The sequence below is a fragment of the Siniperca chuatsi genome, linkage group LG7 (genome assembly GCF_020085105.1).
Source record: "Siniperca chuatsi isolate FFG_IHB_CAS linkage group LG7, ASM2008510v1, whole genome shotgun sequence".
In the NCBI taxonomy this organism is placed as follows: domain Eukaryota; kingdom Metazoa; phylum Chordata; class Actinopteri; order Centrarchiformes; family Sinipercidae; genus Siniperca; species Siniperca chuatsi.
This window is the reverse complement of record NC_058048.1, coordinates 26954281-26967123: the sequence shown is the minus strand read 5'-3', so window position 1 is coordinate 26967123 and position 12843 is coordinate 26954281. Positions and strand designations below refer to the sequence as shown.

At 40.1% G+C, this 12843-nt stretch overlaps 1 protein-coding gene across 23 annotated transcripts in view; it reads right to left on the bottom strand.

The window, feature by feature from the left end:
- The window catches only part of ryr1b (ryanodine receptor 1b (skeletal)), an 82939-nt gene that overhangs the window by 27609 nt on the left and 42487 nt on the right, over window positions 1-12843 (bottom strand). For 19 of the 23 annotated variants that reach the window (XM_044202748.1, XM_044202749.1, XM_044202759.1 and 16 more), the window contains 27 exons: window positions 12626-12737; window positions 12383-12503; window positions 12105-12274; window positions 11734-11954; window positions 11347-11437; window positions 10815-10955; window positions 10547-10710; window positions 9882-9960; window positions 9687-9776; window positions 9302-9442; window positions 8564-8641; window positions 8383-8458; window positions 8153-8276; window positions 7923-8038; window positions 7736-7803; window positions 7294-7415; window positions 6952-7001; window positions 5194-5254; window positions 4954-5080; window positions 4749-4857; window positions 4544-4625; window positions 4118-4248; window positions 3680-4000; window positions 3049-3289; window positions 2186-2273; window positions 1994-2086; window positions 1557-1571 (listed from right to left, as the gene is read on the bottom strand). In XM_044202748.1, the coding sequence (XP_044058683.1) occupies window positions 1557-1571; window positions 1994-2086; window positions 2186-2273; window positions 3049-3289; window positions 3680-4000; window positions 4118-4248; window positions 4544-4625; window positions 4749-4857; window positions 4954-5080; window positions 5194-5254; window positions 6952-7001; window positions 7294-7415; window positions 7736-7803; window positions 7923-8038; window positions 8153-8276; window positions 8383-8458; window positions 8564-8641; window positions 9302-9442; window positions 9687-9776; window positions 9882-9960; window positions 10547-10710; window positions 10815-10955; window positions 11347-11437; window positions 11734-11954; window positions 12105-12274; window positions 12383-12503; window positions 12626-12737 (3232 nt within the window). The remainder of the gene's footprint in view (window positions 1-1556; window positions 1572-1993; window positions 2087-2185; window positions 2274-3048; window positions 3290-3679; window positions 4001-4117; window positions 4249-4543; window positions 4626-4748; window positions 4858-4953; window positions 5081-5193; window positions 5255-6951; window positions 7002-7293; window positions 7416-7735; window positions 7804-7922; window positions 8039-8152; window positions 8277-8382; window positions 8459-8563; window positions 8642-9301; window positions 9443-9686; window positions 9777-9881; window positions 9961-10546; window positions 10711-10814; window positions 10956-11346; window positions 11438-11733; window positions 11955-12104; window positions 12275-12382; window positions 12504-12625; window positions 12738-12843) is intronic. The other 4 variants (XM_044202751.1, XM_044202758.1, XM_044202770.1 and 1 more) reach the window with 1 other exon arrangement.

The following is a 12843-nucleotide window of genomic DNA, read 5'->3' as shown; positions in this document are numbered from 1 at the left end:
CTTTTGAGAATATGTAACAAAAAAGTGATGAAATTAGACTACTTCTAACAGAAAACATAACAGGAAATGAATACAATGAGATGGCAAGAACCAACTGCCGAGTAACATTTTACGCATTATCACAACATGCTGATAAAGTGAATCAACAACTAAGTGAAAGTAATTCTTCATCAGCAGAAATCAGACAAACTACAAACTACTTTTTCTTGTACACATCAACCTCTGGTGGAGTTTCAGGTGCTTCATTGCTGCATCAGCTACAATCGTTACACACAGTTCAGCCTCACTGTTAGTAGTGCAGTGGCCAGACAGGACACATCCTGTCCATTGGACAGTACACAGAACAGCACAAGTCTATGGGGTCAGCTCCATCGCCCTGGAGCTCTTCTCACACACTCCTGTCCCGAGGCTGCCAATGCTCATTACTGACTCTTGTCTGGCCTCACAGCACCCTCTCTGCCCTCAGTGTGCATGGTGTGTGTGCTCTTTGGGCAGATGTGAGGCGTTGTGATCATCAGGCAACAGAAGCTCACTACAGTAATGCACATCTGATAGCCAAGGAGAGGAGGTTTTCTTATTTATCTTACAGCAACCACGAAAAACATCAATCAAACTGTGATTAGATAATCAATGATTTAACAATTTAATGGTGTCAATGAATTAGACATGGAGGGGCGAGTCCAGTTAGTAAATATGATGACAGCTATCTGGCGATGTCGAGCTACCTTCAGTTTCCCCCGACAAACCCAGCTAGCTACATATGCTGCCGATGGACCAAGTGAATCTAATGGTGACAGCAAGAGATGGTGTGGCTTTTTGGTGTAAACAGGTAGTGAACACAAAGCCAATGATAGTATTGAAAAGAGAAGAGTCCCCCAGCGCAGGAATCTTTACCACAAAAGCTGAAAAAAATTCAAGCGTCAATAACAAAATTTCAACATCACAGATGGCACAGTAGCATGGGCTCCACAACTGTATCCATCAGGGACAGTCTAAAGGCAAACTGTTTATTAATCAAAGAAAAATAGGATGATGGCGCTCGGCTGCAGGAGTGCACACTCCAAATCAGATACACAACTGCTCAACCGAGCACCATGAAACCTCTCAGGCCACTACGATCTACAGCAAAGAGCTTTCATCAAGCCGCTCCAGACCCCTACTCACACATATACAAACACACACATACGAACATAGACGCACATCGCTAACAGACGCACACTCACACTCAATATTACTCAAATACAATCACAAATATGTCCCACTCACAGAAAACATTCTTAATATAAGCACTTTCAACTAAATGTACATTATACAGTATCATTTCACCCATAGATATGCATTATTATAACATTGCTATTACTAAATGTCTATTGTAGTGAGTTCTTTCCTGATAGTAACTATGTGTTTATAGCCCTGTTTGTGTGTATGTATGTGTGTGAATATTGGGGTCTGTGTGTAAGAAGTGTGGTAGTCCATGGGAGAGCTTGATGAAATGCCTCCCCAAACTCTGGGTGCCATGCGATCAGCACAGCGCTCGTGCACAAACACAGTCTAACCTCTCCATCTCCGGCCTAGTGGCCCAGCGTCCAACCCCGACACAGGATATAAGGAGAAAACACAGTTAGCGACACTCCTACTACTGCCTAAACACTATATACTGCCACTTACATTGTCCTGGAAAGGATGTTATTAATTAAGTAATAGCCTATTACTCTACTTGTAGAAAATTGTTATTTACAGAATAACATTTACCTGATGTTCTTATCCATAGCAACTTAAAAGGAAAGAAAGGAAATAACAGCTGAGAATAGATCGAGAGGGGTTTCCTTTTAAATCTTTCCCTGCTTGAATGGGTGGTGTTAGTGAAATATTAATTATTAGAGTTTAGTTTCTTGATGAGTTACAGCTCAAGATATGGAGCAAGTGAATAAAACATCTAATTAAGTAACAGGCTATGTTTTACTCGGCCATTTGTCTGCTTGTCCACTCTCACCTTGCTCATCTTGCTCTTACTGTCAGCAGTCAGGAAGGACATGTTGTTGATCTCATTCATCACCACAAAGTTCTGCTCCTCCCTCTTAAAGTTCTGTAACGAATAAACCAAGAAAAAAGTTAGATGGCAAAGGACAGAAATCAGAAAATAGAAAAAACAAACTTAGAAAAGACCACAGAAAACAGAACTCACGTGGGATTTGGACCAGAAAATGAAGACCTCTCCCACCATCCTGAAAAATTCCTCTGCATCTGGGTCTGGACAGGTCAACCACCTTGCCCTGCAGACAAAGACAGCAATGAGAGAAATGGATTAACTCAAGTACTTGAATAAAAGTCTGTGAGTCCTAGCCAAGAGTTGGGAATGGGTCATACCTTATTTTATTACAACTGACCTAACTGGGTTTATTTTGCAGACAATCTTTTACTTTCAGTTTGCAAACAACAAAGTGCAATCCAATATTTATGTCCTTTTGACAGATGGGAGAGGAATTATCTTTAAACTTGCTTTAGGGGACCACAAGCACCATCAGCTGCAGAACAAACAAATACTGTATGTTATCCCTTTTCTTTTACTTTCATAGATGCTCAAGAAAAGGTTTCCCATTATCATATCTTTTATATGCTCTTGCTGTTGTCATAAATAATCTGATCATATATATGGTTTTGTAAATATACCCATAAACATTTTATAACAGTGTATACTGATGACATTTTACTTAACTTTAATTCAGAACAACCACTCTGCTTTGGTAGATCGATTTTCTTTTCAGGTTATTATCAGGTATCTATTTTTCTAGTATTTCATGAAGTCTGAAGCTTTGCCACTTGAAGATAAAAACTGGCCAGGTTTTCATGCTGGTGATGTCAGATGTTGTGGTTTAGTCTCCATATCAAATACAGTAATAGTGTGTCCATCAAAGTGTTCTTAAAGAAGAATCATGCTCGCAAGTCACTCAGGAGAATAGTGTCAAGTAAATTTTAAACTGTAATACTAACAATATACAGCAATAATGTGTTCTACACATCTATCATGTCATCGGTAAGTTTAGCTACCTGTTATTGTCCACGTAGCGGATGAGCAAGGGGTAGAGAGCATACAGGTCCCGACACAGAACAGCAAACTCATCTCGGATGGTCCCATTTTCGCTGTCCACCTCTGTCTTGCCCTCCATGCGCAGCTGATCCTCCTCTGCCACCACCTTCCCTGAGCGCTTCTTCAGCTTTTCCATGGTAGGGATGAAGTGGGATTTAAGCATCTCTGGTTTAGCCCTGCTGACAATGGGCTGGGCAAACACTGGACAAGGGGTACACAGGAATCAATGGTTGTCAGCAGTAGTTAAGAGTGAGAGTAGTTTTCTCAGAATATGAGATGTACAAAATGTGAAAATATAGTTGTCTATACTTTATAATACATATACTACTTGCATGAAAATCACTATGAAAGCATATTCAAGCATTTCAACATTTATGATTCACAAATCAATGTAATAAAGGATCATAAGGACTTATTTTGAAAAAATACAGAATTAACTATGAAAACTGAAGAGGCCTCCTACTGATACTAAGAAATTGCCTCACAAGCAACCATGGGTGGCACAATCAGAGAGGTCCACTATGGTGGCCAGAAGATGTCTCACATCACCTCAAAGCCTTCTGGCGGATTGTAAATCTTCTGCTCACTGACCTGCCAATCGCTTCATCCAGGAGGCCTCATCTATACCCAGGTTGTTAACCACAATCTTCATGATGCTACCCAGCAGCTGGTTAAGATGCTCGGAGGTGACAGAGGTGCAGAGCTGACCCTCCTGCTCGGGGAAATTCTCTGGGCCCCTCTCCCACCAGCGTGGGAGGTAGTTACACAACATGGGCAGGGTGATCTCAATCACATGGGGCATTTCTGTGTAGCGAGCCCCAGACTCTGCCATGTCATGGATTTCCTTCATCAGGATCTCTAGCTCTGGGATGTCAGGGCACAGCTCCTCCACTTGGTTGGGAAGACCCAGAACTGAGGAGGGAGACGGTAGACATCAAACAATTAATCATTAACACATTAGCACAATAAATCAAATGTAAGGGAATTGTTGTGCTAGGGAGGAAAACAAGGTAAAAAGCTAAGACCCACTGGATCTCTCTCTGGGAGTCTTGGTGGTGTAAACAGAAAACATGTTGAACTCATTCAGTGCTGGCTCAAGGAAGGCCACTGGCATAGCAGCTGCTAAGTGGGCCAAACACTCGCCAAGAGCTGGTCGCTGTCTGCACAGGACAAAAAAAAAACACAAATCCTCATGTCTTCATAAAACCAAGTAAAAATCAATGCATAATCAACCATTGAAAGCATACAGTCACACTTTTTCCAGTTAAAGGCTCTTTATGCAGTTTTTCCTGTGAATCAAGGGTCTAAGGATAGAGGGTGTTGTATGTTGTACACACTTTGTTGGTGTTTAAATGAATTAAATGAACTTGACTTGATAATCAAATCCCATATAAATGCAAATTAGTTAAGGACTTGTTTTTAGACTTTCATTGATCCACGGAGGTCTCTACTCACTTCTCTGCATGTGGAGTCTTCACTGTGCCCAAAGAGTAGATACTGCACATTAAACGATAGCAGGATATTTGCAAGTCATCAACTGAGGATGTAGAGAAGAGAAGCATTGCATTAGCTTTGAGTCAGTCCTTTGTGTTAATGAGTCAAGAGCCATGAAGGGCAAATGATGAACCGTTAATTCAATGGAGAGAAGCACTTTACTCACTCATGACGTCATCTCCAAACTGGTGCTGGGCGATGTGGTCAAACAGTGAAGTGAGGACTGGCAGCAGAGCAGTGGTGGTGTAGTTGATGTTCTGGGCCACACCCTTTACCTACAGGGACACACACACATACACAAATACAGCTATCAGTTTACATGAAAAATGAACAACAGTGTATAAACAATGCAGTATGGTGCTGTCTCTGACCTGGTTTCGACTGGACACTTTGCCCAGTTTCAGATTCTCAACCATCTTCTCAATGTCATCTGCAGCACTCTCAAAGAACTGACGCAGGCCAGCCTTAACAATCTCAGGGCCTGATTTCATAACAGTCCTTGAAAAGAAGGACACAAAAGAATAGTAAAATATATATTATTTCAGATTTATTATATTTTCCTTCTGCCTGGGGATGTGCTGGGGATGTGATATGAATAGATTGTGAGTTACCTGGCATCCAGTGATCGTGAGAGGATGTGCAGACAGTTTACCACTGCAGATGCATCTGTTCCTGAAAACAGCACAGCAAAGTTGTGTTGTCAGAGTTGTCCTACTATACAAATCCACTTTCTACAAGAGCTCAATTTTTTGTAAAGCCTGATTTATTCATCTTAAAAGCTATATATTAAAAACAGAAAACAGGGCAGAGCGTGTAGAGCGGTAGAGCGTGTTAAAAAACATTGACAAAGCTGAAAAATTACATAAAAACCATTCATTTTTACTCATCACAGATACTGTATATTACATAACCAAGACAACATAAACAGGTAATTATGGAAAGGCTGAACCATATATTGCTATATTGCGCCAAATGCTCTGTTAAAAACTGATATCTTAAGTGCAATAGCACCATTCTGTAGTTTGACTACTGACTACTGGGTACTTTTCAAGTGGTGGATCAGTAACAGTAGTGCATTTTGACTATCATGTATCACTGGTGGGCCAAGCTAAAGGGCACAGGATCAGTGCAAAGTGCTTGCCAGTGTCTAGTGACTGGTTACATAAGAGTGACTATTAAAGACACATGGTGGTGAGGATAAAACATATTCTGCCTCATATAAGTCAGGCTGAGAACACATCACGGAGCTGCAGTACAATGCTGTCTGTGGATACCTGACACTACTACAGACATTCATGCTCAAATCACCCTCAGTTATGAGTACCAATCTGAGTCTACGCCTTAAAAGCACAAAAGACAACTTTCAAAACACCTGGGGCCAGATGTATGAACGATGCATGCATAGGCACAAAAACCATGCATACGGCATTTCCCACACATAAACTAGTATTAATAAAAGACGAAAGTGCTGTGAGAATGTGCACACATTATTTTTGCAGTTGACATCAAAGGCGCATTTATAAATTAATTATTAATTTTATCATTCTTTTCATTTACATCTGAGCCATCATTTCCCCATGTTAATGATCATTTAATTTGATCCTGAAGAGAAGCACTTTATAAAGTCTGTTTAATATGAGCTCTATGAATTAATCATTGATCATCTTTTTGACATTTAATGAATGATGAGTGATTGATGATGACTGAGAGATCACCATCAATGATGGTTTGCAGATACATGTGATAAATGAATGGTGTGGGTGCTATAAATAGCCACAGCTGTGAATAACGGTTGCGTGTAATGACAGCTGTTCTGGTGCTGTTGGAGAATCTCAGCGATGTGACACTGTTAAATTGCACTCTTTGTCGTTCTTCTCATTGAAAGGTCTAATCAGTGGTGGAACAGCACAAGTATCAATATGCAAACGGATGTTTAAGGGTGTTTATACATTATTTATGGCTAACAGTGGGAGTGGAAATTAGGCTTGTGCACGTGCGCCCAGTTCCACAATGATTGAGATTTATAAAACAGAACCAGGCATGCTTTATAAAAGGTGACGAAAAGAATGCTTATGCATATTTCTGTCTTTGTCCATATACAGAGTTTTAGTCGTGAATCTAGCCCCAGGTTGCAGAAAACATCAAAGCCAAGCAAAAGCTGAGCTAAAGAGTATGAAGCATTATGAGAGTGTGGGAGGATAGACTAAATGTGAATCTGTGATACAATGCTGATTAGTATATAAATGGGAAGGTAGGAAGGAAGATGAAGCGAAAAAGATCTGGAGAAATAAAAAGAAATTAGACAGGAAAATGGATACAAAGGGACAAGGATGGTGAGAGGGCATAACGGCACCATGCAGATTCCTTACCAAAAAGAGATACTCTGTGCCTCACCAAAGCAGCCAACTTACAGAAGATACTGAGGTAGGACGAGAAAAGAGCAAAGGGAGGGAGAAGGAGGGAGGACGGTAAGGGGAAACAGGGCAGGAAAGATGTTTGAAGTGACACAGAAAGCAAAAGGGAGGTCAAGGATATAAAGGATATTGCACAATAGGAGAGAGATGGAGAGACATGTAGGAAGGAGAGGACAGACACTATCACACGAAAGTACTGTACTAAAGGAAAGGTACATGGTAAAGAGTTCAAGTCACACAATTCAGAGAACAAACCAGTCTTTTGAATAACCTTTTCTAAGCTTTTACTGCACATACCTTGCAATCATCTCCTTCTCCTTATTGGAGGAATGCCCTCCACTACCCAAGACTTTAGCAGGAGTGGAGAGGAAGTAGAGGCAGTGGTTCTTGAAGTACTGATTTACCAGTGGCAAGAGAATCTATAAAAAAAAACAACCCAAGATGAAATATTCATTACAGAAAATAATAACTTCCTAAGAAACACACTACCATGCCATTAACAGGCCCCATCTCTCTGTGTTCATTAAGGGCGGCAGGGTGGCGTAGAGAGAAGACAGATGAAACTGGAGGATCCATCTTTAAATCACCAATTTTGGCAAGAATCTTATCTGTGTGTATTTCACCAAGACTCTTACGAACTCTAAGGTGAGGTTCTGTCACTACAGCACTCATGACCTCTGACTTCCCTGTAGAAGTAGACAAGCAAAAGGAGAACTCAATAAAGCATCAAACAGCTCACCTTGGCAAAGAATTTGATCTCTTGTTCATGTGGTGACTTTTCCACTCTACCACTGCTAACCACAGCCTCTGTTAAAAACAGAAATTAAAAATAAGTAAGCTGTCAGTCAAAAGGTGCATGCTGAAGTAAACGGTACACAATAAAGTGCTGCGCCCATGAGAAGCCTTTGTCTCTCAAACCACAGTACCGAGATGAGCGATGAACTCCTGGGCGATGTCCATCCATTTAAGAAGCTTCTGGAGGAAGCCGTAGGCAAAACGCTTCTCAATGGAGGAAATGTCCTGTTCCATGTCCTTCAGTCCCCTGAGGATGGCGAGAAGAGGGAGTAAAAATGAAAGAAAGAGAGAAAGAAACATGGACAGAACTGTTAGAGGAAACACTAATGTTAAACTGAAATGGTGAGAACAACATGCTTACCTTGTCACAGCATATCCATTGAGCTGGAGGAACTTGAGCAGGTCCTGGGCCTTCTCCCTGTCCCTGGCCTTCTCTTTAGCCGTCAGGGTGTCATAAGGCACAAGCAAAGGATGGGTGCCACCACCTAACAGAAGCACAAGTCATTTTTGTACTCAACAGACTGCAAACTAGCAACTACCACTAAAAACTAAATTCTCAGTTGAGGATGTGTAATAGAAAACCCCACTTACCTTTGGCCTGTAGCTCCAGCTTCTTCTTCCTGCCCCAGGTGTTGTGATAGTTCTCAGCCAGCTGCTCAGCCATAGACTGCATGGAGAGGGTAAGAAAATTATATCGTCAGACTCCTGACAAATGTCTAACCAAAATATGAGACATATCAGTGCTGTGAAAGACTGACAGTAACATACATACCTGCAGCTCTCTGGACAGGGCCATTCCTACGATATCGACTGGCTGAGGGTTGTAGCCATGACTGGGATCGTAAGTGGCCTGAAGACAGAAAAGATCAGGTAAGATAAGCCTTTATTGATCCTCAGAGCGGAAATTCAGGTGTTGCAGCAGCACAAGGACAGAAATAAGTACAGATAAACAGAGAAAAGTAAAAAATAAATAATTAGAAGTATATAAAATGAAAATAAGAATAGAAACTCAAAATTCAAAATTACAAGGCAAGTATAATATAGTCCGGAATATAAAATATAAGGTAAAATGTAGTAATATAGTAAATCATAATATGTAGTATAGTACAACATGAGTATCGTATATAGTCATATATAATAAATAGGCAGGGGTTCTCTATTTGAGGTTGAGTTACTTAGAGGATACATGGAGGTTCCCTGAAGAAGTTTCACCCATTTAATTACGTCCAAGATTATTTTCACCCTATTTTGTGGTCCTGGAGGGACAGCTTAGTTCGACTTTATTACGTTATTCCCATATTAAATAATATAATTTAGGCTTGATAATAGGGGTCAAGATAGATGAACATAGAAACAAGTAAATGTTGAGTCACTCTAGACCAGTAAGAGATCCATCATTGCTTTTATGTATCCTTGTGTAAAAAACATCCTTTCCAACATACCCAAATAGGCACCACAGCATCAAACATTCTCCAGAGTACAGAGTGATTTTCACTTTTCTCTCTTTCACCTGAGCAGTTTGGGAGATCTTGCGTGTGGCGACCTTCTTCTCGACTTCTCCCTCCCCGTCCCTGGCTTTCTCCAAGGTCCACTCCCAGGCCAGCATGGCTTTGATAGATTCTTTGATGGGCCAACGATAAATCTCCTTGTCCTGAGAAACAGAGTGAAGAGGATTTAAAAATTAACAGGGAGCCTATTTAGAATGTCTGTAAAGATCTTAAACACAAGGAATTAGAGATGAAAAGTTAATGGCTAAGTAATACTGGTTTAACAATACTAGCTTCCTCAGATCTAAAAGCACATTTGGGCTAATACATCTTAAAGCTTAGTTACAGTTCAGTAACTGTGCGCAGATTATCAGGATTCAGACTAGACAGAAGGTTACGAATCATTACCTTTTCAGAGAACGTTTTGTATGGCCGGAGCATTGGGTGAGACTTAGCATTCTCATCTAACACCTCTCCGTAGGTCCAGTTGTTCTGAATCTGAAAATTGATTTAACCAATGAGATAATCATTACAAAGTACTAACAATTTCAAATAACAAACAGGCACTTCATTTATATGTGATTTGCATTTTTCATAACTGACCTTTTCAAAGGCCCATTTGTCATGAGTGTGCTCTGCATACTTGTTGATGAAGGCATCCAGCCTCTCTGGGATGATGGTGCTGTGAATAGATGAACTAATATTAAATACTGCACAGGTTATGAATATCACTCACTATTAACTAAATTTAACTTTGGAATGCCTTTGTTAGCTTGTAGTGACCTGTGAATTACGTATAGAAATTACACTGTAATTCTCTGTTAGTGCTAAGGTCATATGTCCCCTCACATCGTCTTCACAGTTACTGCTTTTTTTTCATTGAAATTGAGATGCTAATGTATATTCATGACAGTACTCAAAGTTTAAAATGTCATAGCATTAGAAGCTTCAAATAATTCACTCGCAATGTTTCAAAACCAAGTTCAAATGTCAAAGTACAACTATGCATGATTGATGAGTTGCTCATTAAACACAGAAGCTAAACAGCATCTTCCAAAATTATCAACAAGGGTATAACAAAACAACGCAAAATCAAGAGTTCAAATGAAATGTATGTATTAATGTTTTGCTGTTGTTATGTTTACAGCATCATAGTGCATTAAAGAACATTAAACACTTATTCCAACTCTATTATTATGTATTTATAGGGTTTTTTTCTGTTGTCAACTTTGAATTATTTCTGTACTGTCTTGTATTTTCCTGCTCACTTGGTGGTCTCCACTGGTTTGGGATCAAAGTTGCCTTCGGCATCCACAGAGGCCTTCTTCTCAGTGTGAGAGGAGTAGGTGGCATCCACATAGTCAGGCGGGATGGCTCCTGCTATAGCACAGAGGCAGGGCATGGCGATCTTGAAGAGCTCTGCATCAAATTTCTAGAGGTCGAATGACATCAGAGAAGTCACGATGATGATGACATGAGCTCTAACCCTGTGTAATTGTACAGTATAAAGTGGACACCAAGAGATTTATCTCTCACCTTGTGTGCCAAAGATTCAAAGATTCCCCAAAAGAGTTTACGAGAAAGATGTAGCTCCTCCTCTGAGGTCACGCCGAAATTAGCCCATCCGTTTGGCAAGCAGTAGTACTTCCAACATCGCTCATAGTGATTGGTCAACAACTGAAATAATTCAATCACAGAGGGAAATACAAAGAAGGACATTTTTTTAATACATGGTACTCACAAGTAATCAATTACTAGTAATACTGTATCTGTATATAACAGCTGTTAGCACATGCAATAATCACTGTTTTCATCTTTTCCATCTCTGTTTGAACTGATTGCATTTTAAACACAGATTGGGTAGATAGATTATGTGTATATATATATATATATATATATATATATATATATATATATATATATATATATATATATATATATATATATATATATATATATATATATATATATGTCTTTTTATTTCTTAAATTCTGTTCTATTCAATATAATTTTCCATTGTTACAAAATACAATAAAACAAATACAATAAAATTAAATGGCAGGCACACCTTGAGAGGCATCTTTGCATATTCATTGAGAATGGGCACATCAAATACCAGCCGTCTAAGCAGATGCTGCAGCATGGAGGGTCGAAGGTACCTGTGAAGGTCATCAAAATGCTTTATGAGGAATGTAACTATTTAAAATGAGATACTGTTTCATGTACTTTTGGGGTCCTATATTATTGAGCAATATGTTTACGCAAATGTACGTGTTCACGTGTCTGTGTGTTCTGATGTTAACTATTTTGCCATTCTAGTTAGATCTCAAGAGACTTCCTGGTCAAATAAACGTTAAATTAATACAATCTAAAAATGTTATTTATTATTATAATCACTCAGATGCCAAATTATCACTTACATTTTTTAAATAGAGAGATTGGGATTAGTACTGACTTGCAGAGCGACATGAGGCACTCCTCAATGACGTCCCTCTGAGCCTTGGTGAGAGCTCGGCCGCGGGACAAACGATAGATGGTGTGGAGCATGGAGTCGATCATGATGGCCCGGTGCTCCGTCCCAGCAAACAATGGGGCACACTTGGTGAGCAGAGGCAGAACAGCCGAACAGAGGTAGCGGTTCAGTGCCAAGGCCATTTCAGTCGTACTGAATGCCACCTATAATCAGAGAGGAAGACAGAAAAACTTTTTTTTTTTTATTTGGAGACAGGTGGATAGTAAGTCACATCAACATGTAGATTTCTGAAGTAGACAGAAGTGAAATTTCCCTTGCTGTTTAAGTTGTTGTCTTTGTCTTTTCCTACTCACCGTGTCCAGAGAGGCTGCAGCTCTCATGTCAGGCAGGAAGCCAACCTCCAGCACATGAAGCAAGAAGTCCTGGTTTTCAATACCATACACTCTATCAAGGAACAGCACCATGGAGGCCTTGTGATCTGGCACAAAACTGGCTGACATCTTAGGCTCAATAATCTGACCATCTGTGGTTTTGACAGAAGAAATCATATATGCAGGAGGATGCCAAAATATGCCCAAATATTATACATTTACACAGTGTGTCCATTCATGATTCCAACTTAAAATCTAACCTTTGCCATAGGCAGGAATCTGCACAGGCAAGCTGATGACTCCCACCAGATCCTCTATGGGCACCAGAGACCTCAGGATGGCCCTAATTCTTAGAGCCTCACCCTTGCCTGCTTGGATCAGCTGTAGATATGAACATTTAAGACATACTGTATGAGACTAACCACTGCTCATCAACCACATACTGAACCAATGTGTCTGGAGGCTTAAGAGAAATCAATGGTGTGAAAAGCCGTTCTACACACATGCATCTCAGGCGCGCAGCGACCCAGCAGATCAATAAGGGCTGAGTAGAAGGACATGATGGCATTTCCCAGATGTACACGGTTCTCCTCCTGCTGTTCCTCACCACCAAACCTGTCAATCAAGAAAACACCTTTTATACCTACATATTATAACTATCTAGAACTGCTTATGCCTGGCGTAGTTTTAAAAAAAACAAAAACAATACACAACAATTCAT